The following is a 24,571-nucleotide window of genomic DNA, read 5'->3' as shown; positions in this document are numbered from 1 at the left end:
CAGTTCTGTTTTTGTTTCAGGATCCAGCAGCAGAGACCAGACTCTCCTGAACCCAGCTGTCTGTCTTTAAAGAGCGACGAGTCGAAGGGCAGGCTCATTGAGTTTAAAGGGCGACGTCCATCAGCTGATCAGATGTAAGCTGTAACTGACAGTGAGACTCAGGTTATTGTAGAAAAGAACTAGTTTGTACGACGTGTTGTTGGACCTGGTCTGAAATCAAAGTGTTTGTGTCTGTTGTGAACGTCCTCACTGGAAGGTGGAGGTAAAACAGTGGAGGCTTGGTGAGAGCTGTTGGGACTAAAGCAAACACTGAGCTGAAAGCTACAAACAGCTGCAGACTGAGCTGTTGATTCTCAGTGGGATCAGCAGGACTAGTAAACCTTTACCGCTACAGGGAGTCGTCCGATTGGCTGTCACGTCCAAACGTGACTTCGTGGACCTTTAGCTTGTGTCTGTCTCTGTGTGCACAGACATAATGTGAGCTCATTCTTCATGATTCCTCCACAGAGTGGACCAGGAGAGCTCAGAGGTTCCCAGGTCTCAGTCTGCCCAGCAGCATCAAACACAGCTGGACTCCATATTTATGGTCTGTACATGTACAACAACTACTGTTCCATCTGTTGTGTTCACAATAATCTCCATGCTGCACTTTCAGACCAGTGGACTGTCAGTCTGTCCAACATGGATCTGATGTTTGATGCTGTCATTCATATAGTTTTCTGTTCCAGCTGCTGGAGGAGAACACGGTCACTTTTGTCAAGAACGAGCTGAAGAAGATGAAGAAGCTTCTGAGTCCAGATTACCCAGAATGCTCAGGGAGTCAGAGGGAAGATGAGGAGGTGTTGGATGGTGAGGATGAAGAGCAGAGGAGGAGCAGAGAGGCATTTGTGAAGATCACAGTGAACTTCCTGAGGAGAATGAAGCAGGAGGAGCTGGCTGACTGTCTGCAGAGCAGTAAGAGGATTTCTCTAAAGATTCAACATGATGGAGAGATGAGACATTTACTGACATCAACACATTCCTCAGGGGAAAAATTGCCATATTTTCTTGATGATTCAGTAAAGATCTAATTTCTTGTCTGTTCATTCAGGACAATAATTTAGTGATGCAACAAAATCTAAGAAGTACCCAGTTTTGAGGCTCTGATGATGGATAAATGGTGAAGGGGCAGAGACATCTCCTCGAAAGAAATTATGACACACAGATCTGTCTTTTCTTTGCCTATGAAAAACCTCGACTCTCTCATCTTGACTCCTCTTCCTCTCCTCCTCTTCCTGTCCTCCCTCTCCCAGCTCCACCTCACTGTCCTCAGGCCCTCCTCCGTCCCCTTGATGGGACCCAGAGGACGGGTGGACCATCACTCACTCTAAAAATCAACACAGCACAGCTTTACCCTCATCATGATTAGTGCGCTACTGAATCGTATACAAACTACTTTCAGTATTGCCTTCATGTTGTGAAGTTAAATTAGCTTAACTGCTAACATCATTCTGTCTCCTCATCAAAATAAATATTACCAAGTCAAGGCAGCCACTACAAACAATGTTAGGAATAATTATAAACTATGTGCTATAAATTCTAAGCTGTAAACCTTCTTTACTGGTTATTGTGTTGTTGTAATGCTGCTTGTTATTCATCTAACTCTATTTTTTGACCAGTGGCTGCCTTGCAAAGGTTGTTGCAACCAGGCATCTGTTGTTCATGTCATGGTTTCAGCAAACAGGATGGGAGGGGCAAGGGGGCGGTGAGGAGTAGCTAACAGTGTGACTTTGTTTAGAGTCTTACTCCATTCTCTTGTTGGTGAAAAAGTTAGACACAGCCACTTATACTAAATATACTTTCAGAATCTCCTGCTATGTGCCGACCTACACTTAAATCTAACCTGAAGAAGAAGTTCCAGTGTGTGTTTGAGGGGATCGCTAAAGCAGGAAACCCGACCCTTCTGAACCAGATCTACACAGAGCTCTACATCACAGAGGGAGGGACTGGAGAGGTCAATGATGAACATGAGGTCAGACAGATTGAAACAGCATCCAGGAAACCAGTCAGACCAGAAATAACCATCAGACAAGAAGACATCTTTAAAGCCTCACCTGGAAGAGACGGACCAATCAGAACAGTGATGACACTGGGAGTGGCTGGCATTGGGAAAACAGTCTTAACACAGAAGTTCACTCTGGACTGGGCTGAAGACAAAGACAACCAGGACATACAGTTCACATTTCCATTCACCTTCAGAGAGCTGAATGTGCTGAAAGAGAGAAAGTTCAGCTTGGTGGAACTTGTTCATCACTTCTTTACTGAAACCAAAGAAGCAGGAATCTGCAGGTTTGATCAGTTCCAGGTCGTGTTCATCTTTGACGGTCTGGATGAGTGTCGACTTCCTCTGGACTTCCACAACACTGAGATCCTGACTGATGTTACAGAGTCCACCTCAGTGGACGTGCTCCTGACAAACCTCATCAGGGGGAAACTGCTTCCCTCTGCTCGCCTCTGGATAACCACACGACCTGCAGCAGCCAATCAGATCCCTCCTGAGTGTGTTGACATGGTGACAGAGGTCAGAGGGTTCACTGACCCACAGAAGGAGGAGTACTTCAGGAAGAGGTTCAGAGATGCGGAGCAGGCCAGCAGGATCATCTCCCACATCAAGACATCACAAAGCCTCCACATCATGTGCCACATCCCAGTCTTCTGCTGGATCACTGCTACAGTTCTGGAGGAGGTGTTGAAAACCAGAAGGAGAGGAGAGCTGCCCAAGACCCTGACTGAGATGTACATCCACTTCCTGGTGGTTCAGTCCAAACTGAATAAGGTCAAGTATGATGGAGGATCTGAGACAGATCCACACTGGAGTCCAGAGAGCAGGAAGATGATTGAGTCTCTGGGAAAACTGGCTTTTGAGCAGCTGCAGAAAGGAAACCTGATCTTCTATGAATCAGACCTGACAGAGTGTGGCATCGATATCAGAGCAGCCTCAGTGTACTCAGGAGTGTTCACACAGATCTTTAAAGAGGAGAGAGGCCTGTACCAGGACAAGGTGTTCTGCTTCGTCCATCTGAGTGTTCAGGAGTTTCTGGCTGCTCTTCATGTCCATCTGACCTTCATCAACTCTGGAGACAATCTGATGTCAGAAGAACAATCAACCTCCAAGAAGTCTGAACCAAGACAAAACGAATCTGCAGAGACAAATTTCTACCAGAGAGCTGTGGACGAGGCCTTACAGAGTCCAAATGGACACCTGGACTTGTTCCTCCGCTTCTTCCTGGGTCTTTCACTGCAGACCAATCAGACTCTCCTACGAGGTCTGATGACACAGACAGGAAGTGGCTCACAGACCAATCAGGAAACAGTCCAGTACATCAAGAAAAAGATCATAGAGACTCCCTCTGCGGAGAAAAGCATCAACCTGTTCCACTGTCTGAATGAACTGAATGATCGTTCTCTAGTGGAGCAGATCCAACAGTCCCTGAGATCAGGACGTCTCTCCACAGATAAACTGTCTCCTGCTCAATGGTCAGCTCTGGTCTTCATCTTACTGTCCTCAGAAGAACATCTGGATGTGTTTGACCTGAAGAAATACTCTGCTTCAGAGGAGGCTCTTCTGAAGCTGCTGCCAGTGGTTGAGGTCTCTAAAACAGCTGTGTAAGTGTAGAGAGAGTTGATTTATTCATCATTATATAAAAGACACTTCTATCTTTTCAACAGGAGAGAAAATAACTTCCTTTCTTCTTTAATTCCTCATGATCAACTCTTCAGACTGAGTGGCTGTAACCTCTCAGAGAGAAGCTGTGAAGCTCTGTCCTCAGCCCTCAGCTCCCAGTCCTCTAGTCTGAGACACCTGGACCTGAGTAACAACGACCTGCAGGACTCGGGAGTAAAGCTGTTGTCTGCTGGACTGGAGAGTCCACTCTGTTCACTGGAGACTCTCAGGTCAGGATCCATCAACCTGTTTATCTGACAGTTTAACAGAGCACCAGGTGTTGACAGAGGCTTCCTGTATGTTGTTTTGTGTGTTCAGTCTGTCAGGATGTCTGGTCACAGAGGAAGGCTGTGCTTCTCTGGCCTCAGCTCTGAGCTCCAACCCCTCCCACCTGAGAGAGCTGGACCTGAGCTACAATCATCCAGGAGACTCAGGACTGAAGCTTCTGTCTGCTGGACTGGAGGATCCAGACTGGAGACTGGACACTCTCAGGTATGTAGAGGCCTGCTGCAGACACACACACTGTCTGATAGAGGAGGGACTTTATGCAGGTGCAGACTTTACTATTAGACAAGGTGATGAAGTATCTTCTCCATGTCTCCTCCCTACTCTGTATATTTAAAGATGAAGACTCCACTTCCTGTTTCTCTGTGATCAACGTACATCCATAGACACAAGCCTCCATCTGAACACAGTAATCAAACAGTCTGTGTATGAGAGCCATGTAATGTCCATGTGTGCATGCTGACAGAGAACGTGCTGGTCTGACCCCCCTCCTCCTTTCAGGGCGGAGCCTGGTGGAGTCCGATGGTTGACACCAGGTCTGAGGAAGTGTAAGTGTGTTTTTAATGGGATTGATGAAAACAAAGCAGCACATTCAACCGTCTTCAAACTGTCACATCACTGATGTCAGGAGTCTACATCAAACTGTCAATAACTGATCAGATGATCAATAACTGCAGCTGTGTCTTGTTCTCTCCATCAGATTCCTGTGAACTCACAATCGACACAAACACAGTGAACAGAAGGATCACACTGTCTGAAAACAACAGGAAGGTGACACTTGTGGAGGAGGATCAGTCATATCCTGATCATCCAGACAGATTTGACCAGTGGCCTCAGCTGCTGTGTTCAACTGGTCTGACTGGTCGCTGTTACTGGGAGGTCGAGTGGAGCGGAGCGGTTGATGTATCAGTGAGTTACAGAGGAATCAGCAGGAAAGGAAACAGTGAAAACTGCAGGCTTGGAGGGAACGATCATTCCTGGAGTCTGAAATGTTCTAGTGATGGTTACTCTGTCAGTCACAATAAGACAGTGACTTCCTCCTCCTCCTCCTCCTCCTCCTCTGTCTCTGACAGAGTAGCAGTGTATGTGGACTGTCCTGCTGGCTCTCTGTCCTTCTACAGAGTCTCCTCTAACAAACTGATCCACCTCCACACTTTCAACACCACCTTCACTGAACCTCTGTATCCTGGGTTTAGGTTTAGGTCCTGGTTCTGGACTCACTCCTCAGTGTCTCTGTGTTCAGTTTAGCAGAGAGAGTCTCCCCTGTTAAAAAAAAAAAAAAAATAGGACCGTGAAAGTTAACGTGTTAATGCTCATTATTAATCTGTAAACCTGAACATGTTATATATATATATATATATATATATATATATATTTATTTATTTTAACACAAATTAATCATATTCACAAGATTGACCGCAACTTCCTCCCATAGTCTTCCAGTGCGGAATGAGGAGACAGACCCCAGTGTGCTTAATGGCAAATTTTGATTTAAAAAGCTTTGGAATAGAAGTTTAGATAAAACCAAAGTTCTGTGTATATACTGCAGTGATTAACTGTCTTTCCACCAAAGTACAAGTCTGAAGTACCGTATTCGGGCAAAGCACATCTATTGCTATTGTTAGAAGTAAATAGTAGTATTTTAGTAGTATTTTAAACATATGATTAATCATGATTAATCACAGCCTATTTATGTGATTAACTTGATTAATTTTTTTAATGAATTGACATCACAAAAAAGAAAGTATTATTTTTTTTTTAAATATATTCACATTTTGAAATGTATATTGCATATATACTGACAAAGAATTGTACCAACTGAAAGTATATAAAAAGTATACTGCTTTTTTACCAGTTTTCACAATATACCTTTAACACATTTGGTAATAATACACTTCCTTTAGCAGTAATAGCATTGTAAAGCAATCTGACTGAAACATCATTGTGCCACAAACAATCACATCTAATAAAGAGATTGTGAAATGTTCTTTATACATGAATTTCTTTGTTTCTTGGGCCTGGAGCAGTTTCACCACCATCCACAAATTTGTTCAGATGTCCACACACTTTTGTCAATGTAGTTGCTATGTACTTATTTTAATAACTAACTAAAATAAGACGAGATGAGAATAAACCTTTGCATTTCCCCTCATGTATGGTTCTGATATGTATATATTAACAAAAGCAGACACTGGGCAAAGGATGAAGAGCAGAGCAGCTGTGACAAAACACAGAAAGACCGACTGAATTTAATGACTGCAGCAGGTGAATGTAGTGCCTCCACTTCTGATAATGTGTCGTTAAAATGTCTTTCCTTTAAGCTCCGCTCGTCTGACTTTTGCCTCATCATGCCATTACCTCCTTCTTCCTGGACATACGATTGTGTGTGTTTGTGTTGTGTGTAATGGATTGAATGGAGGTTCAAGGCTGTGCGAGCGGTCTAATGGGTTTATATTTACCTGCCTGCCTCCAGATGCTCCTCAATTTGTTCCATTAGAAAAACAAAAAAACAGCCCTTCAGAGGAATTACTTACTATGACTGACTGACATGAAGTACTGAAGCTTCAGAAAACACTTTATATAACCTCTATGTCCAAAGCCATGATTTTTCATGTACTTAACACCAATTACTGTTATTCTAATGAACATGATGTGATTGCAGGTAAGTCAAGTAGTCAAGACTAATCTAAAAGGTCAAAACTCATCTCTCAAGAAAAAGATCAAACTAGAAAACTAAAACTATTATTATCATTGTTTTTCTACTGTTGCTGCAACCATTCATATTTTACAACACAATATCACAAACTATCGTGAACGCAGAGGAATGATAGATGCAGGGCCTTAAACAGAGACTCCTGGTGGCAGTAGACCCTTCAAGAGAAATATGCCGCTAAGAAAACTAAAGTAGACGTAGAGCCTTTTAAAGAGGTTCCTGTTGAGATGTGCCTACTGGAAAATAAGCTTCAACGAGAGGTTCCTGTGCAACATAGAGCCTTAAAGAGAGACTCCCGTGGATGTAGATACTTTAAGAAAACTTTTTAAGGGATGTAAAACCTCAGAGAGATGTGTATGAAGTATTTTTGGGGGATGTACAGCTCTAAATACATTTTTTGTGGATGCAAAGCCTGAAAACAAAACTTTGCAGTGGACACAAAGCTTCAAGAGAGGTTCATGGTGGATAAAGAACACTGTAGATGAGCTTTAACGAGACTCCCAGTGATGTAGATCCTTAAAGAAAACTTTCTAGTGGACATCGAGCCTGGAAGAGGTTCCAGGTGGATCCCGAAACTGAAAGCTGAGCTTCGTATTCTTCACCTTTCCCGAGTGGTCCGTTAAATGAGATAAACCCTGTGGCGCTTCAGTATTAGTCACACTGAGCGTCCAGACAAAGGGAAGATGCTGCAGCAGGTGTGTCTGTGTGTAATTGTAAACCATCACTCACAGGTTTGAATCCCGCCTTCCCTCCGGTGATGACATGACAGTTCGGTGTTAATCTGCCAAATCTGCCGTCTGACATTTAACACGCAGCCCTGAGGCGGTGAATGTCACGTACATCCTGGGAAAACCTGGTATCTGCAGTTTTGGTCTTTTTGTTATAATTTTGTTTGTTTTTAAAGTTTTGAGCCCACCTGTTTGGATTTGTTGTTGTTCATTTTTTTTTGTCCAATCTGCACCTGAAAACAGAGCAGAAAGCAGATAAACAATTAAATTACAAATAAACAATAACCAATACATAGCAATAATATTCAATTATCACATAATCAATGAATGAATGTTTCTTCCTAAAAAAGTTCAGCTTGTGGAGTTACAGGGTTTTCACAGGAGGGAAAATATGTGTGGGAGGAGGAGGAGGATGATATTTCATTGATTGTCCATTTTCATCTAGCAGTGTGTGTTTACCAGCATGAATGAATTTTGGCGATGACGTTGTTTTATCTGTGTGTGTGTGTGTGTGTGTGTGTGTGTGTGTGTGTGTGTCTGTGTGTGTGTGTGCAGGCGTGTCCTTGGCTGACAGAATATAAAAGTCAGCCGAACGGTCAGAGCAACAAAAGAGGAGAAACGACAGACTTCTCTGTCTGACGGCCGAACGACAAGAAAACACCAGCAATAAGAGAAGGAAGAAGAGAGACAGAGACAGGACAGAGTGGTGAGAACATTAATTATTAATTGTATAATCATTTCAGTTATAAAATATTCTTTGATTAATACTAACTACTGAGTCAATCATTTTAAAAAAGTTTTCAAAATTGCTACCAAATCGTTTTCAATGATAAAATTTAATCTTAACAGCAAAATTTCTTTATGCTTTTCTAGAGTTAAGAAATAAAAGACAAGATTATAAATCAAAGTATAACTTACAATAATTTAAATAAGTACTAATTTAAAAGGTTGGTAATAAGATAAAGATATGAGGGACAAGTTCAGATATTTAGAATAAAACAAGGATATGACACATTTTTAAAAGTTGGAAATTTAATTTGTTAGGGAAATGAAAATCAAAAGCTAAATACTTTACATATGTTATAATACATATATAAATAGACTATATAATTGTTTGTGTAATAAATAATAATTTTGTAAAATATATGTGCAAAAATAATGAATCCTAATCGAATTATAGGTATACGTACAATTATTCCAATATATATTTTAGTATATATAGTTTATAGTGTAGTTAGGTATATATATGCAATATACTGTATCATCACTGTCCTGTAAAAACTATGTATTTCCACAAATAGTGATTTTGAATTTTTTTGATAAATTGAACATAATAATTGAAAGTGTTTATTTTTGATAAATAAACCCTTTAAAACACATTGGATTATCTCAAAAATGTGTTTTTACAAAGCTGAAGACTATAGATCACGATTGAATATCAACAATTATACTGTATTTATTAAAGTGTACATTATATTACGTATATTATATTATATTTGTTTTTATACATAAAATAGTATAAAAGAAAATTTTATCTACAGTAGGTGACAAAAACTTTTTTTTAATGATATGTTTGATCAAGTAAGATGTGTAATTTGTGTCCTTGTCTCTGATTGGCCAACAGGAGAATGTGTCCTGCGTGGATATTGGTGGCGGTGGTGGTTGTGGATGTGGCTAGAGGAGCTGTCAGTCAGTGCTGGGAGCATCCGAGCTGTCATGACCTCAGCTCTGAGAGCAGCATGATGGTAACACACATACACACACTACATACACCCTATATAACCTATACTGTGTACTATACTGGGTACACACTCAGCGTGCAACGGTGACACTAAATATTCAGTGTATTTTATGTTGCTGTTTTGTCATTGGATGATATTAAATTAAAAATCACATTATCACATTTCATGAATCAGAGGCATTTTTCTGAGTTTGTTCTTATTCAGAAAAAATAACAGAAAAAAAACCCTCTTATTTCTTACCTTCACTACACCTCCTTGTTCTACTGCAGGAGTGCATCCAGCTCTGTCACTCTGACCTCACCGCCGAGACCCCCATCATCCCAGGCAACGCCCACCTCCAACCTCCCCCTCTGTCAGACCCCTCCTCCTTCATCCTGCCGTCCTCCTCCTCCTCCTCCTCCTCCTCACCTCAGGCCAAGCGCTCCTACTCCATGGAGCACTTCCGCTGGGGGAAGCCCGTCGGTCGCAAGCGCCGCCCAGTCAAAGTCTACACCTCTAACGGCGTGGAGGAGGAGTCTGCAGAGGTTTTCCCCGGAGAGATGAGGAGGCGGGAGCTGGCCAGTGAGTTGTTGGCGGCAGCAGAGGAGGAGGACAAGGTGCAGGAGGTGATGGAGGAGGCGGAGGAAGAGGAGCAACAGCAGCTCTCGGATGGCGAGAAGAAAGACGGTTCATACAAGATGAAGCATTTTCGCTGGAGTGGTCCGCCGGCCAACAAACGCTACGGCGGCTTCATGAAGAGCTGGGATGAGCGCAGCCAGAGGCCGCTGCTCACACTCTTCAAGAACGTCATCAACAAAGATGGACAGCAGCAGAAGTGAGAGGGAGGAGGGGGAAAGGAGGGAAGGAAAGAGGGAGGAAAAAGAGAGAGATTACTTTTTACACAGCTGACAGGCAGGCAGCAGAGTTCTCATTAGCCAGGGAAGCTCATTAGCAGACAAGTTAGTGACCAACAAAAAGCTCTGAAACTGCTGATTGTGACTTGATCCTGAATGACTGGAAGAGAGATAAAGAGAGAGAGTGAGAAAGAAGTTTTGATATTTATTGATTTGTGTAAATAACTGTAAATTATATGAAAACATAAAGAAGTATTTGCAAGCAAAAGAAGTGTTTTATTTATCTATCTATCTATCTATTTATCTATCTATCTATCTATCTATCTATCTATCTATCTATCGTTTCTACAGTTACACTTAAATATTAATACAGAAGAGTTAAATTCAGCAATGAATGTCTTACCTGAAGTTCACACAGATGCAGCTTCTGTTTCGACAAACCTGCAACACGGTCTTCACCAGGCCGACTAATACCACGACTCATAAGTGGTTTACGATAACGGTGGCAGGTTTGCCACTTGGAATACATATATAAACTAATTTTTAAAAACAACGGGTGCTTGATTTCAAACATATTTCCACATTTGCAGCCGGCGACCATCAACTTTGCTGATTTAAATGAAATTAACTCCTTGAGTTGGTTGAACACGCTGTCTCTGGTTGACTTGTTTTAAAATGAAGCATATTTGTCTTTTTACCAATAATAGTAATTATATATATATATATATATATACACATACATACATACATATATATAAATACACACACACATATTCATGACTAAATAAGCAACAAATTTAAGTTTAGGAAAGAAAAGGTCCTTAGTAATGCACGACCGATACACCGTCAGAATGATTTTATCAGCAGATTCGAGTTGATTGCAGATAAATCTGTGATTATAAATGCAGATAAATGACACTTAATTAAAGTAAGTGAAAGCTGAAGACAGCTGAAGAGACTGCTGTGATGCCACCACTGGCAACAGTGGGGCTCATTGTCACCTGTCTCACCTGACTTGAATGACAACAAACAACAACCCTTTTGTCTACAAAAGTTTGATTTTACATTTATTTGTTAAACACTCAGTAACACAGTTCTAGCAAGTGGGAATAAATATATATAAACATATCCGTGACTCAACAGTCAGTACAGTTACTGTCAGTTGCATTGGAAACACAAGTCTGGTTTCCACTAGATACTATGCCTGCAGTTTAAAACATGGTTTTCACTATAAGTTTTGGAGCTTTGACCATGTTTTTCTAAAATATCACTTGATCACTGGGTTATATTATAATATTCTGGTAAAGTGTGTGGTCAAATTCGGTTTGGCGGAGTCAGACTATAGTCTCTGTCTACCTGCCAATCATCAGTATGGGATGGTAATGGTGCATGCAGGTGATTGGTGGAAACGGGGTGAGGGCTGGTCCACTGGGTGTGTTGTGTTGGGTTTTACCTGGTGAAAGGAAGTTGCTGAGTCCCTCTGCCTAGTTTACCTAGTTATACATGCCAAGCTGCAGATTTGTGTAGCTGGAATAAACCAAGTGGTTCTGGAAATGAACTCATACCTCTGCCTCGTCCGTTATTATAACAATATACAGTTAAGGTCAAACGTTCAGTTTAAAACCATTGTTTCCATGATAATATATATATATATATATATATATAGTATTTTATTGTACGATAATATGTGTGCTTATACAAACTAATAAAACATGAGTAAATTTCAGTTATTTCAATTATTTAATAAGAATTTTATATATTGTAACCTGTTTTCATTTTCAAGTACAGAAACGGATGTTGTGATAGTTTCTCAGTGTCATCATCTATCCTCACGTTTAATTTAAATACAGGGCTTGCGCGCGCGCACACACACACTTCCGGTAAGTAATTTCTGAGGCGCAATTCTATGAAAAGTCACGTTTAACGTTTAATCTGCCTCACACGGACAACATAAATTAACGTTCATCTGCTAATTCAAATGTCTGGAAGCTAGCTTGATAATTACGTAACGTTAGGCTAACGTTATTACCGTTAGACCTTACCAATCGTTACCGACGTTATCAACGTTAGCCTAACAGGTTTAGCAAGTCTGCGTTAATTTAATTCAATTCATGATCAACTGCACACATCCTCCACAGCCCCTTAACCTGTGCAGACGAGTTAAAACCCCGCCCTTACCTGAGGAAGCAGCAAACCGGTTCCTGTTGCCGTGTTGTTCATCAATTATTCCCGCTTAAAGTTTGAGGGACTGAACCGAGCGCTGTGATTGGTCGAAGTCTTCTTCTTCTTCTCTTAGTCAGCAGACGAGACGCTGCTGCCCCCTGCTGCTCGCCTTGAGTACTGCACGTAGTTTACAGCGACACATCGTACCAACGTACCCTGATGTAATAAAACGTTCCTGCTACGTAAAATGCGTAAAGATCGGCAGCTCTACATACAGTACGAGTAGGTATCCTCACCAGTTAGATGATCATCTGTTCCAACCTCCGACTCACGATGGATGAGTTCTGGGACATCAAACATTTTCCACCTGGCAGCTAGAAAATCATTTGCTTCTGCAAAAAAAAGCTATGTTATAATTATTGATTTTAATTAAATCAGAAAAAGGCCTGAATCATTAATTACAGATACTGTTAATAACAAAACATATTCACAACATATAAACAACAGATTTTGCTGCTGTGGATCAATGAATCAATAAAATAACACATTTATATCAATATTTTATTAGAGCATCTTCTACCGAGTGTACAGATTTACCTCTGATGACACAGTGACAAATCTCTCACAGACATTTAAAACAGAAAAAAAAACAAAAAGGCTGAATGATGAACAAAAGGTTGGAATCAGAAATCAATAAATCAATTTATCATTCAAATCAAAATAAAATCTGACTTTAAAGGACACGGCAGCAAAGACAAAACATCTTTTGACATGAAATTAGCAAAAAAAATTCATGTTACATGTTTTTATTTAATCGAACCAGTGTAAGGGCTGATGTGACTCATCCTCCCCTAACTCCTTCTCACCTTCCCTACCTCCTTGTGCCCTCGTCTCCTAACACGTCACATTAAGTAAGGAAAGAGCTTCAACACAAAACCAGCTGGTAAATTACTGCTGAATGTGCATCCGCATCTAATAGACGCACAGGTCAGGAAACTTCATCTCGTAAAGCGGCGTGGAGCGAGGTGGCGAGTGTCCGGACGGAGACGGAGGAGGATGTATGATCAAATCAAAGACCTGATCCAGTTTAGACTGAAGTAATGAGGTCTGTGGAGAGAAAACAAGTCATCTTACAGAAATACTGTAAATTTCGTCCGTCTATATGAGAGACGTTGGGCTTCTTCATAGAATGAGGATGACTTAGACGCCTCTCTGCTGCTGACTGATTACAGTACAATAAGTATAATCATAATTACAGTACAATAACCCTCTCACCCTGGCTCCACAGTGAGCAGCGATCTCCTCAAACGGAGCCGTCTGAAACCTCTCCACCACCTCCATCCTCTTCCTCCTCTCCTCCTCCTCCACACTCCCTCTGTCCTCTGAAAGACAGGATGTTAACACAGAACGACTGACTGACTGGTTTCATGCTGTTCCATATAACGTGGGTGGGTGAAGACGGCAGGTTTCATGTGAACTTGTTTGATCCGTCTGCACTGGTTCAAAATCAAACACCTACCGATGGCGTTCTTCAGTGTCTCAAAGGTGATGTGCTCCGTCTGAGGTTTCTACAGAAGAGAGAGATGGTGACATCATAGATAGCTACGTAGCTTCATAGTTAGCTACATAGCTAGCTAGACAGATAGATACCTGCTGTGCATCAGGACAGTACTGAGGGTCCATGTCAATCTGCAGGGAGACGACATCTCCAATACTCTTCCTCTTCGACAGACGATCCTCATCTGAAATAAACACAGTACAGTCTGAATACTAGAAGCAACAGTGTTAGCTTCAGCACTGAGGGAAGCATGGAGTCTTATGTTGTGTGTTTCCTGCTCAGTGTGTGTGTGTGTGTGTGTGTGTGTGTGTGTGTGCGCGCACCTGAGAGCTGAGGTATGTACGGTGTGTTGAAGCATTCGGCGTGTGCACTGTAGCTGCTTCCTGTCAGAGCCTCGCAGATCTTTGATTGGGTGAACAGAAGGGCTTCGTCCACCTTCAGCTCACCTTCTGGCAGTCTGACACACACACACACACACACACACACACACACACACACACACACACACACACATAATGAAAAGTTAAACCTAATGTTATTGTCTACTGCAGGGAAGAAGAAATATTTAAGACCTTTATAAATTTAAAGGACATTCAAGTGAAAAGTTGAAGAATTTTATGATTTAATGTCTTTTTTAACTTATTTATAAGGTATAGTTTATATTTTTTAAAAACCCTGGTTACGGCTCCATATACATCTTAATATAACATTAACTCTCTCTCTCTCAACTGTCTGTATTTGTCTCTCTACCTGGGTTGGTCACAGAGGACGTCTTCAGGCAGCAGGTGTGGAGCGTCACTCTGTCGACTCTCTATGACCTGCAGATACATGAGAAATAAATTAACTATATGTGATGCTGTGCTGACACACACCTTCATTTGTCATTTTCTCTCACTCTGACACACACACACACACACACACACCTGGGTGACGTGCTCGTGCAGCGGTGGAGGCGGGCCGAGCTGGGACAGCAGGTTGAGGAAGGCGGCACAGACGGCATGAACGCTGCAGCGGTTAAACACTGACAGACACTCCTGATTGGACAACGCCAGCTCCTGAGCAGCAGATCACAGAGTAGAAGAGGGATGATCAATCAGAGAGAAAGCAGCAACATTATTATTATTATAAACAGAAGCTCTGCTCACCTGCAGGGCCAGGACCAATCGGATCAGGTCTACCACCACCTCCTCATTGGCCAGTTCCACACTCAGTACGGCCAATAGGGTGAAGAGAGCCTGGTAGTGGCTCTGCCCACTGCTCTCTTCCTTACAGGCCAGGTAGACATGTCTGTAGAGACGCTGAGCATGCTGCACACACACACACACACACACACACACACACACACACACACACACACACACACACACCACACACACACACACACACACACACAGTTGTCATTACTGTACTACAACATGCTACTGGAGATTCTGGCATTCTAATATTTCTGTTCCTCAAACTAGCGGCGTCACGTTATATCCTCTTACCTTCCTCATGAACAGGTTGTCCTGTCGAGAGCATCTGTCCTCCTTCAGCTCCAACACTGAGACATCAAACGCCACACTGCAGACACAGAGAGAGAGAGTCTGTCTATGTGCAGTAACATGAGTCTGCCACAAGATGGCGCCAGTGGACTTCATCAGAAACATAGGGATCGATCCCCTCTGATCATGGGGTCTGTGCTGTGTCTGTGGGGATGTGACCTGGCTGTGGTGAGTCTGGCGGCGTTGTGGCGTCGGTCGATGAGCGAGGTGAGGATGGAGAGAACCAGCAGACGGATCTCAGGGTCTTCCATCAGAGTGAAGGAGAGCAGGGGCTCCAAGAAGGATGAGGGCAGCGCCGTCAACAGATTACTGCTCTCATAACGCTGTGATACCTGAGGCAGGGAAGAGGTTACACAAGTCCTCAGGCTCTGTTATAGAGACAGTATGGACGGTCTTCCTGGACGTCTTTACGCAGGGTTACTAAAGGCCCATGGAAGCAGGTTTGCATTTCGAAAGTCCCAGAAACATCAAATCTACAGCTAAATACTACTAATACTTTTTTAACTGTAACTGCGACGGCGAGAGTCAGAGCCGATGGGATTATGTTTCCGGGTTTTCCTTCTTGTGAATCTCTCGCGATGTCTCAGTAACGCCTTCAGGGAACTTGGTACAAACATTCACTCGGATTCAAGGATGAACTGATTATATTTTGATGGTCAAAAGTCAAAGGTCAAGCTCTAACTCAAGACTTCACACAGTAATTATGACAAAATTTCACACAAATGGTTAATATTTGATATGACACTGGATAAACAGGGATGTAACCTGAAAGTAGTCTGAGTGGCGGAGGGATACGACCACGAGGTCCCACGACTCAGTAGGTGTGTTTGCTTTGTGGTTTAACTCAGCAGTAGTTTAGTAGTTTTGTCGCCAGAGAGACTGAAGCTTCGCAAAACTGAACTCACCTGGAGGAGGGACTTCAACAACATCACCTGGATCATCCTGCTGCCTTCAAACCTGAGACACAGAGGGAGGTCACGGCACCGTCACACACGTTCACTATTTAGATTTTAAAATATCTCAAACATGTTAAGTCGGTTTCAGAGAGCGGTACCCGGCATTGGGCGACCCCAGGGCGGGGTAGATACCAGGAACAGGAATCTTCCCCATGATGAACAGCATGACCTCTGACCTCTGGTAGACAGGAAGCGTGTTGGCGAAGGACCCTGGACAGATGACACCACTTCAAATGAGGCGACCACCTTAAAAAGTATTTCATCACAACAAGAACACAAACGCGTCCGGGCCTCACCGATAGTTTTGATGACGGCGTCCTGCAGTGTTTTCTCCTCGGGCGAGGTGGTTTTGTGTTTTCCTGCGTTGTCATAGTAACCGGTCAGCTCGTAGTCGACGCTCTGCCTGAGCTGCCGCAGTAACGTGTTGAACACTTCGAGGACTGTGGGACCTGACGGGATCATTCAAATACCACAAACGACAGACTTAGCGAACGGCGTGAACGCAGAAGACACAAACACACTGAACAGACTCGGACTCACCTACAGACCCAGTAGCTTCTATAACAGCAGCTTCAGACAGAACCTCGACGATCCCGGCTCTGACTGAAGCTGGACTCCGGCTGTTGGCGTCCAGGTGACCCAACAGCTGCTGGATCACCAGGTGGGAATGCTGGGACTGAGGAGAACAGATAAGTGGAACAACACAGAGAAATACAGGCTAATAAAATCAAGCCAAAGACAGTCAAGTACAACCAATGTACAGTTAATTAATTACAGTTAAGTACAATTAAGTGCATTTGATTACAACGAAGTAGTTTAAATGTATATACAGAGTTCAGTTTAGTAAGGTGCAGCACATTTAGTTAAAAGGTAAATAAATGTTAAGGTAATAAAGTTGTGATAAGTACAGTTAAATACAGTTAAGATACAGAGTTCAGTTAAATACATTCAGTTTAAATTAAGTTAAATAAAATTTAGCGAATTACATTTAGATACATTTAATTTAAGACTGGTGAAAAGATAATAACTATCAGGTAGTAGTTTAGAGTTGGTACCACAGAGTAGTACATGGTACCAGTGTAGTGTACTACTTGTAGTATTACAGGTATTACTAACCTGTATTGAGTACATGATGATCTGAAAACATCGAACAGCAAAACTCCGTCCTTCCCAAAGACCGTGACTGTCCAGGTGCCTGAAAACACACGGAGAGTAAAACACACTGTGAATGAACTGAAAACACAACTGAAGCAGCTGCTAACAGGTACTACTTCAACAACTACTGCTAATACTGTGTCTACAACAGGTACTACTGCAACAACTACTGCTAATACTGCGTCTACAACAGGTACTACTGTAACAACTACTGCTAATACTGCGTCTACAACAGGTACTACTTCAACAACTACTGCTAATACTGCGTCTACAACAGGTACTACTGCAACAACTACTGCTAATACTGCGTCTACAACAGGTACTACTGTAACAACTACTGCTAATACTGCGTCTACAACAGGTACTACTTCAACAACTACTGCTAATACTGCGTCTACAAGAGGTACTACTGCAACAACTACTGCTAATACTGCGTCTACTGTAGTTTGTGTGTATCTTACATGAGCACAGGTCTGATAGCGTTGGTAATGTGTCCATAAGCAGCTCGGCCCAACAGCTCTCTGAAACACACCTCAGTCTGCTCTGCTGGAGACTCACTACACACACACACACACACACACACACACACACACACACACACACACACGTTACAATTTTTTGAGTATTTACAAAAAAAAAAAATCATAAAATTTCATTTGTAGTGTCAGTGTGTGTGTGTGTGTGTGTGTGTGTGTGTGTGTGTGTGTGTGTGTGTGTGTGTGTGTGTGTTTACCTGTTGGTGTGTGTGTGCTGCTGCAGGTTGACCAGCAGGGCGGGAACAATCTGCTCCATGTGACGAGGCTCCCAAATGTTCACCTGTAGCTCGTCGTCCACCGTCTTCCTGACCACGCCCTGCAGACCGCGGATCCCTGACACACGGATCCTAAACACACACACACACACACACACACACACACATTCAGAGGTTACATCACCACTAACTGGACGGTCAGTATCTGCGTTCCTATTGGTCAACGGCAGCAGGTGTGACAGTATCATCACAGGTAGGAGGCTCTGTGATGACGGACAGAAACAGACGCACTTGTTCTGGATGTCGGCGTCTTCGTGTTCGGAGTGACACATCTCACTGAAGCGCGACACGAAGAAGTCGTAGCTGCGATGATACGACGGCGTGTCCTCCTCGATGTTCGCAAACTTCACAAACTACACAAAGAGACACAAAAGCCTCTGGTGACTGTGACAGAGCTGAAAACAACTCAACAAAGACACGACCACATCTGCAGTAAAGGAAGAACTGAGGGACGTGCATCAACGTTTCCAGCAGAGATAAACCTGCTGTGACACACCCTGATAATCCCTGTGTGTGTGTGTGTGTGTGTGTGTGTGTGTGTGTGTATACTGCACATCTTCCAAGGGTAAATACAAATATCAAGGCTTATAGATTACATAAATACGTGTAGGACACGATCATGATCTGTCAGCTCTGCTCTAACACTCACTCGGCCCTCTGCTCGTTCACACTTCCATAATGTTTTTATATTTACGTTATAATTCCTGGTGACAGTTAAAATATATAAGATAAATCTGAATACATGATAAATACAGTTTAAAAACCTCCGTGTTCCTAATAAAGTTCCAGCTGTATTTCCTCCTTTGCTGTGTCATTATTGGATGTTGTCAGTCCAGCTGTATCGTGTGTGGTGTGTGTGTGTGTGTGTGTGTGTGTGTGTGTGTGTGTGTGTGTGTGTGTGTGTGTGTGTGTGTGACGTACAGAGTTGGTGGCCAGGATGTGGAGGTGTGGCTTGTCGGCCTCCAGCAGCAGACGCAGCGTACTGAGGAAACTCTCCACCAGCAGGTTGATGCTCTGACAGTGACAGGCCAGCAGCAGCTGCTCCAGCGCCTCCATCGCGATACACACATACCTGAAACACAGGTAACTGCCCAATGTTCACTCCGGTACAAACCTGAGTCTCTTCATGCTACATTTTTATGTAGTTTATTTTTGCACCGTATTCTGTTCGTTTTCGTTCTTATTTCCTGTGTATTTTAAAACCAAAAACAACTACTTGAATAACTTTAATTTATTTTAATAATCTTGAGGTTTTGACGGTTGGTTGGACAAACATTATGAAGGTTTCACACTGGGGCAACTGGGACGTCGTTTCTCACCATCTTCTGATTTGAAATGATCAACTGATGGAACAAGATTCATAAATAAAATGATCATTAGTTGCTATAAAATAGTTAAAACTCAACATCAAACAACTACAACAGTAAAATCCTGCTTTTATATTAATGATAATCTAGTGATATGATATAACACTCACAGTACTTTTACCTTTAATACTTTAAGTACATTTTCCTGATGGTATTTAGTTACTGTGGCACTTTGTGTTGTAGATTTAATTGTAAACGGATAAAAATAATAAAGACAAATTATTAAAAATCAAGAACTGAAATCTCTCAGTATTCAGTAGTATTCAGGCCTAAATTCACATTGCAGTATTACTACTTTTACTGAAGTACAAGGGCTGAGTACTTCCTCCACCACAGCTGAAACACCAACACACTCATGTCAAAATGGATGTAGATTTTGTGTGTGTTGTTGCTGTTGTGTATCAGTGTGTATTTGTGTGTGCACTGACCCGTAGCGGTGGCGGTTCAGCTCCCTGGTCAGGCGCTCTGACAGGTACGCCGCAATGCGGTCCAGTTTCTCCGGCGCCGACAGAGCAAAGAACGTCAGCTTCTCCATGTTGGCTTTCACCAGCCCATCCTGAACACAAACACGTTTTGTTAATATTAAAACATTCATAAATATTAATGCAAGAAATAGTAAATACATAGAAGTTAAAAGGGAAGAGAAAAGTTAAAATACAAGAGTAAACATTAAGGTGCATTATGATAAAGCAAAGTTCATTTAGTTTTTCTGCAGACAAACAAAAGAAATCAGCAACATAAGACGAACAGCCTGTGTGTCCTTCTGTTAAAGGGACAGTTCACCCAAATCAATACTTAAAAAAAACATTCAAATCAGATTTTCTTCTGTTATTTATCCACACAGACAGTTTTGGTTTAATCTGTCTCCTTCCTGAAACAATAATCAGACTCACCTGCAGATAAAAACCCAGACAAATACACCTGTGCTACCTGCGTGTATAAATACCATTACCAATAGAGGAAAGTCATTTGGGTGAACTGACCCTTTAATCGAATGAGACAGTAAAGTCACAGAATATGAGTGTGTGTTTACCTCTGGGTCTTCTGGGAAAATATTGTCCACCAGTCTCTTGTAGCGAGGACGCAGCGCCCAGCAGCAGCCGCACAGACCTGGACACAGAGTTGACGGGTCAGTGCAAGAATTACAAGAATATTTTGACGGCGTGGGTTCAACACGTGTCATGTGTCTCTGGAGAGAGAAGGATGAAGTCATGGAACAACCAGCGACTGGAATCTTATTCAGAGAGGATTTTTAATTTGAGGTTTTGATTTCTAAATTCCAAATTGTGTCCATTAATAAATAAATGAATAAATGAACGTTACAGCCACACGGGGGCGGTAGAGTGTCTGTCGAGTTTGACCTTGTTTCTTCTTTAATTTTTCATCTCTCTCTATGTTCAGTTTAATAGATTCTGGGAGATTAAAGGAGACAAGAGATCCACCACTGGTCAACTCACAAAACACACACACACACACACACACACACACACACACACACACACACACACACACACACACACTACAATGTATTAGTAATACTACATCTTAAGCGTTAATCCTGCGGTGGCTTGTTGCATAATGTGTTTATATTGTTGTTTTTTAGTTAGCGCAGCTTAAAGAGTCCTCGCTGTCACTGCAAGGACACAGGTTCAATCCCCAAACATGTCGGAGTGTTGCTGAGCAAGGCACTGAGCTGATAACTGACGACTTGTCTGACATCATGAGAAATCCTCTTGTTCCGTCTCCCACAGGCGTCCAGATGTGTTTCTCGAACCGTATTTAACTTATAATTATCAAAATGTTAATGTAAAGATTAAAATCAACTTAATTTTTTGTTGGTTTTTAACTTGATGCCTCAAGATTTAGTTTTACCTTAAAGCCATAAATTCGATTTATTTCATAATTTTGACTTTAAAAGTTTTATGTACAACTTTTCATTCTTTCTTGAGCATTTTTAATACTCAATATATTGTGGAGCAGAACCCATATATATATATATATATATATATATATATATATATATATTCACACACACATAATATATTACTTAAAAAGTTATTATTTTGACTCAGTATTGTATATGTTTTTACTTTTGTGATGCAGTTGAAAACAAACAAAACAAATTTGTTTACCCCTTAAACTTAATGGGGAACACATTCAAAATACCTTAAAATAGTAAAATTAATGAATTATCTTTTTAACATTTGATGAAAAATACCTTTACATCATAGTTAACAGGTGAATTAATGGTGTGAGGTCTGGATTTTTTGAGATGATCTGTTTTAGATTTTATATTTATTCGTTTTCAACACCTGCTCAATAAACAAGACAACACATGGAAATCAGATTTATCTGCAGCTGAACGTCACATCAAAGGAAATTCATAATTTATTTTTTCATTACTGGTTAAATCTAAACTGCAAACGAAGCATCACAACATTCAGATGAGTGAAGAAGAAAAATGTAATAAATATTAAAATATTTCTCACCGTACATGAAGACGACTCCTTCAGCTCACAGACACACTGTCTCCTCCATCACACACACGCTTGTAGTTAATCCTTCACACACACACACACACACACACACACACACACACACACACACTGAACCCGCCTCCTTTCATTCACCATCATCACTGTCAGTTAAAAACCTCATATCTCCACATTCAGTGCCTGATTTAAACATGAAAACGTTTTCACGTCACGTCTGTTTGTTTTAGTTGTTGTTCATTTTGCAGGTTTCAGGTTTCGTGTTTTCATGGTTTTCATGTTTTTTTAATGAGTCGTGTTTGTTGTCCTTAAAACAGAATAAACAGATTTAATACAGAGTAGTATTAATATTCTGTCCAGCTCTTAACCGTGAAAGATTTTCCTGTGTGTGTGTGAGATCCGGGCCATGTGCAGCAGCTCAGCGCTCTATAATCTGCTCTGGATTTATTTATCATTCCAGCAGAAACAGAAAAAAAATCAGATCAGAAACCTGCAGAACTGGAGCTGAAAACGCAGAACTGACACTGCAGGACTGAACTCAGTAAAACCCTCCTGTGTTTACAGAGACGACGACATGAAAGTACATCACTACAACCCAGAGCGAGAATTAATGCTGTTACAGTTTATACTGATACATTAATAAACAGTTAACACTACCTTGCTGTTGTAGCTGTTTGACGTGAAGCTAATTTTAATGTAAATAATGATTATTTTAATTACGAATGAATCTGCTGATAATTAACTACAGTCCAATCTGTTTACATGTAAACAGATTTAAACATTTCTTTCACATGGCCAACATGCAGAGATGAAATACTAGCACTTGTCTCTAGATGATATTTAAATAAATGGTTATGTTATGTATATATGTTAGGATAAATAAAACATGATCAGTGCATTGATCAGTGTATTCATTGGTCAATAGACAGACTCCGGAGGGTTCATTAAAAATAAGAAAATCAATCAAAATCTCCAGCTAACTGATCACAGTTAGTAACTTGTTACCTCCTGGTGTCTGATGGTCCAGCACGGAGCAGCAGTCCTGCAGCAGCCTCCGATGAGCCTGGGTTACGGTTGGCATGGCAACGGCCCTGGGCAGCGACATACCCCTGGGCAAGCTGGGTATGGTCACGCCTCGCGGCATGCTGGGTAAACTGGGTAAAGTGGGCAGACTGGGCATGGTGATGCCTCTGGGTAAAGTGGGAGGGTTGATGCCCCGGGGCAGGGAGCTGAGCAAGGCGGGCATTGTGGGAAACCTGGGCAGAGTCCCCGTCATCGCCGTGGTCGACCTGGAAGGAGGAGAAGGCGTCCTGAGGAAGAGGAGGATGAGACGGAGGGATGGAGAAAGTGAGCGGAGGTAGAGTAATTGGATTGAAATGAAAAAAGCCTCGTGCCTCCACCTCCTGCCTCCCCACATTCCTCTGGATCTTAACCCCTTCACTTCAACTCCTGCTGCTCTGCAGACCTAAATAAAGTTTCTCCATGTGAAGCACAAAGTCTTCAGCAAGTCAGAAAATGGAAAACAATAACAGAGATCCGACAATGGAAAACAAAACAAACAGCGTTAGTAGCTGCAGTCACGACCTTGATGCCGGGACACCAGAGTTATCCTGCAGAGATTCAGTCCATTTCACAGGACTGAGCCGCTCCACCCACATCACACGTATCAACCACATCAATTAACCTAATTCATAAGCTGCCGAGAACAAACTTTATTATATATTCATGTGTTACGTACTGATGTACAATATATTATATATTTTATCTCATTTTCTTAAAATCTAAATGTCATTTCATCACTCTGCCAGGAATAAATTCTGGTGGGACATTTGTTAAATACATACTTGCATTTAATTTTCTTCTTCTTTCTATAAAATGTAAAATTTCAGGAAACATATTATTGGTATCCACATTTTCTAAAACCTCTTTGTGCAACAATTCCCTGAAAAAACACTGTAATACTATGAGATATAAAATAATAAAAGAAATTATTAAGTAGAAAAGTAAAACAAAATATATAAATTTATAAATATTCAGAGCCTTTACTTTAGTAAAACACAGTGAATATTATCAGTAAAATGTTCCTCAGTATCAAATATAAAAGTATGACTGATGCAGAATGCATGTGTACTTACGTTGGGTAGTTCAATCTATAATCAATCATTATCTTCCTTGAACTGATCACACTGCGACAGGGTTCTAATGAAATGAAATAAAATATTTACCTGTCCTGTAAAACACTCCGACCTCCTCGTCTCCACCGCTGCTCTCTTCCAGTTATTTCCCTCTGACAGACCAACAGCTGCTTATGTAACATCTGCTGAGCCTCAGCTGGCCGCGCGGCTCAGATCAATAATCAATGAGTGTGATCGATCGGCTTTGCTCTGCACGCTGGACCGTCTCTGACACCAGCGCACGTGTGGCAGCCGTGTTACCAAAAACTTTGATTGCATCTGGGCGTTTCAGCTGCAGGATCATCCCACTGTTTTCAAACAGGAACATTTAACATTATATGAACATT

The 24,571-nt window shown here is 41.7% G+C and overlaps 3 protein-coding genes across 3 annotated transcripts in view; 2 read left to right on the top strand and 1 right to left on the bottom strand.

Annotated features, from left to right (window-relative positions):
- The window catches only part of LOC130165652 (uncharacterized), a 37,317-nt gene extending 31,335 nt beyond the window's left edge, over positions 1-5,982 (top strand). Inside the window, 7 exon segments of the mRNA XM_056371100.1 lie at positions 21-134; positions 508-586; positions 729-954; positions 1,845-3,933; positions 4,022-4,195; positions 4,490-4,536; positions 4,689-5,982. Coding sequence (XP_056227075.1) covers positions 21-134; positions 508-586; positions 729-954; positions 1,845-3,933; positions 4,022-4,195; positions 4,490-4,536; positions 4,689-5,236 — 3,277 coding nt within the window. The 3' untranslated portion in view covers positions 5,237-5,982.
- Positions 5,983-7,981: 1,999 nt separating this feature from the next.
- On the top strand, positions 7,982-10,275 carry LOC130165458 (pro-opiomelanocortin). The gene is made up of 3 exons (XM_056370769.1): positions 7,982-8,135; positions 9,054-9,174; positions 9,441-10,275. The coding sequence occupies exons 2-3, from the start codon at positions 9,058-9,060 to the stop codon at positions 9,987-9,989; spliced, it is 666 nt and encodes a 221-aa protein (XP_056226744.1). The 5' UTR covers positions 7,982-8,135; positions 9,054-9,057; the 3' UTR covers positions 9,990-10,275.
- Positions 10,276-12,625: 2,350 nt separating this feature from the next.
- LOC130165477 (protein EFR3 homolog B-like) lies at positions 12,626-24,508 on the bottom strand. Its single transcript, XM_056370794.1, has 24 exons — positions 24,276-24,508; positions 23,224-23,360; positions 23,056-23,184; positions 20,592-20,668; positions 19,987-20,114; positions 19,113-19,263; positions 18,423-18,544; positions 18,114-18,263; positions 17,842-17,937; positions 17,342-17,420; positions 16,766-16,901; positions 16,522-16,674; positions 16,324-16,435; positions 16,175-16,226; positions 15,429-15,601; positions 15,213-15,288; positions 14,871-15,032; positions 14,649-14,780; positions 14,476-14,543; positions 14,049-14,182; positions 13,818-13,909; positions 13,687-13,735; positions 13,443-13,549; positions 12,626-13,274 (listed from the first exon to the last, which is right to left on the bottom strand). The coding sequence occupies exons 1-24, from the start codon at positions 24,365-24,367 to the stop codon at positions 13,140-13,142; spliced, it is 2,742 nt and encodes a 913-aa protein (XP_056226769.1). The 5' UTR covers positions 24,368-24,508; the 3' UTR covers positions 12,626-13,139.
- Between the last annotated feature and the right edge of the window lie 63 nt (positions 24,509-24,571).

The sequence above is a fragment of the Seriola aureovittata genome, chromosome 24 (assembly GCF_021018895.1).
Source record: "Seriola aureovittata isolate HTS-2021-v1 ecotype China chromosome 24, ASM2101889v1, whole genome shotgun sequence".
Taxonomy (NCBI): Eukaryota; Metazoa; Chordata; class Actinopteri; order Carangiformes; family Carangidae; genus Seriola; species Seriola aureovittata.
The sequence above is the reverse complement of the archived record's forward strand: the minus strand, read 5'-3'. Positions and strand labels throughout refer to the sequence as shown.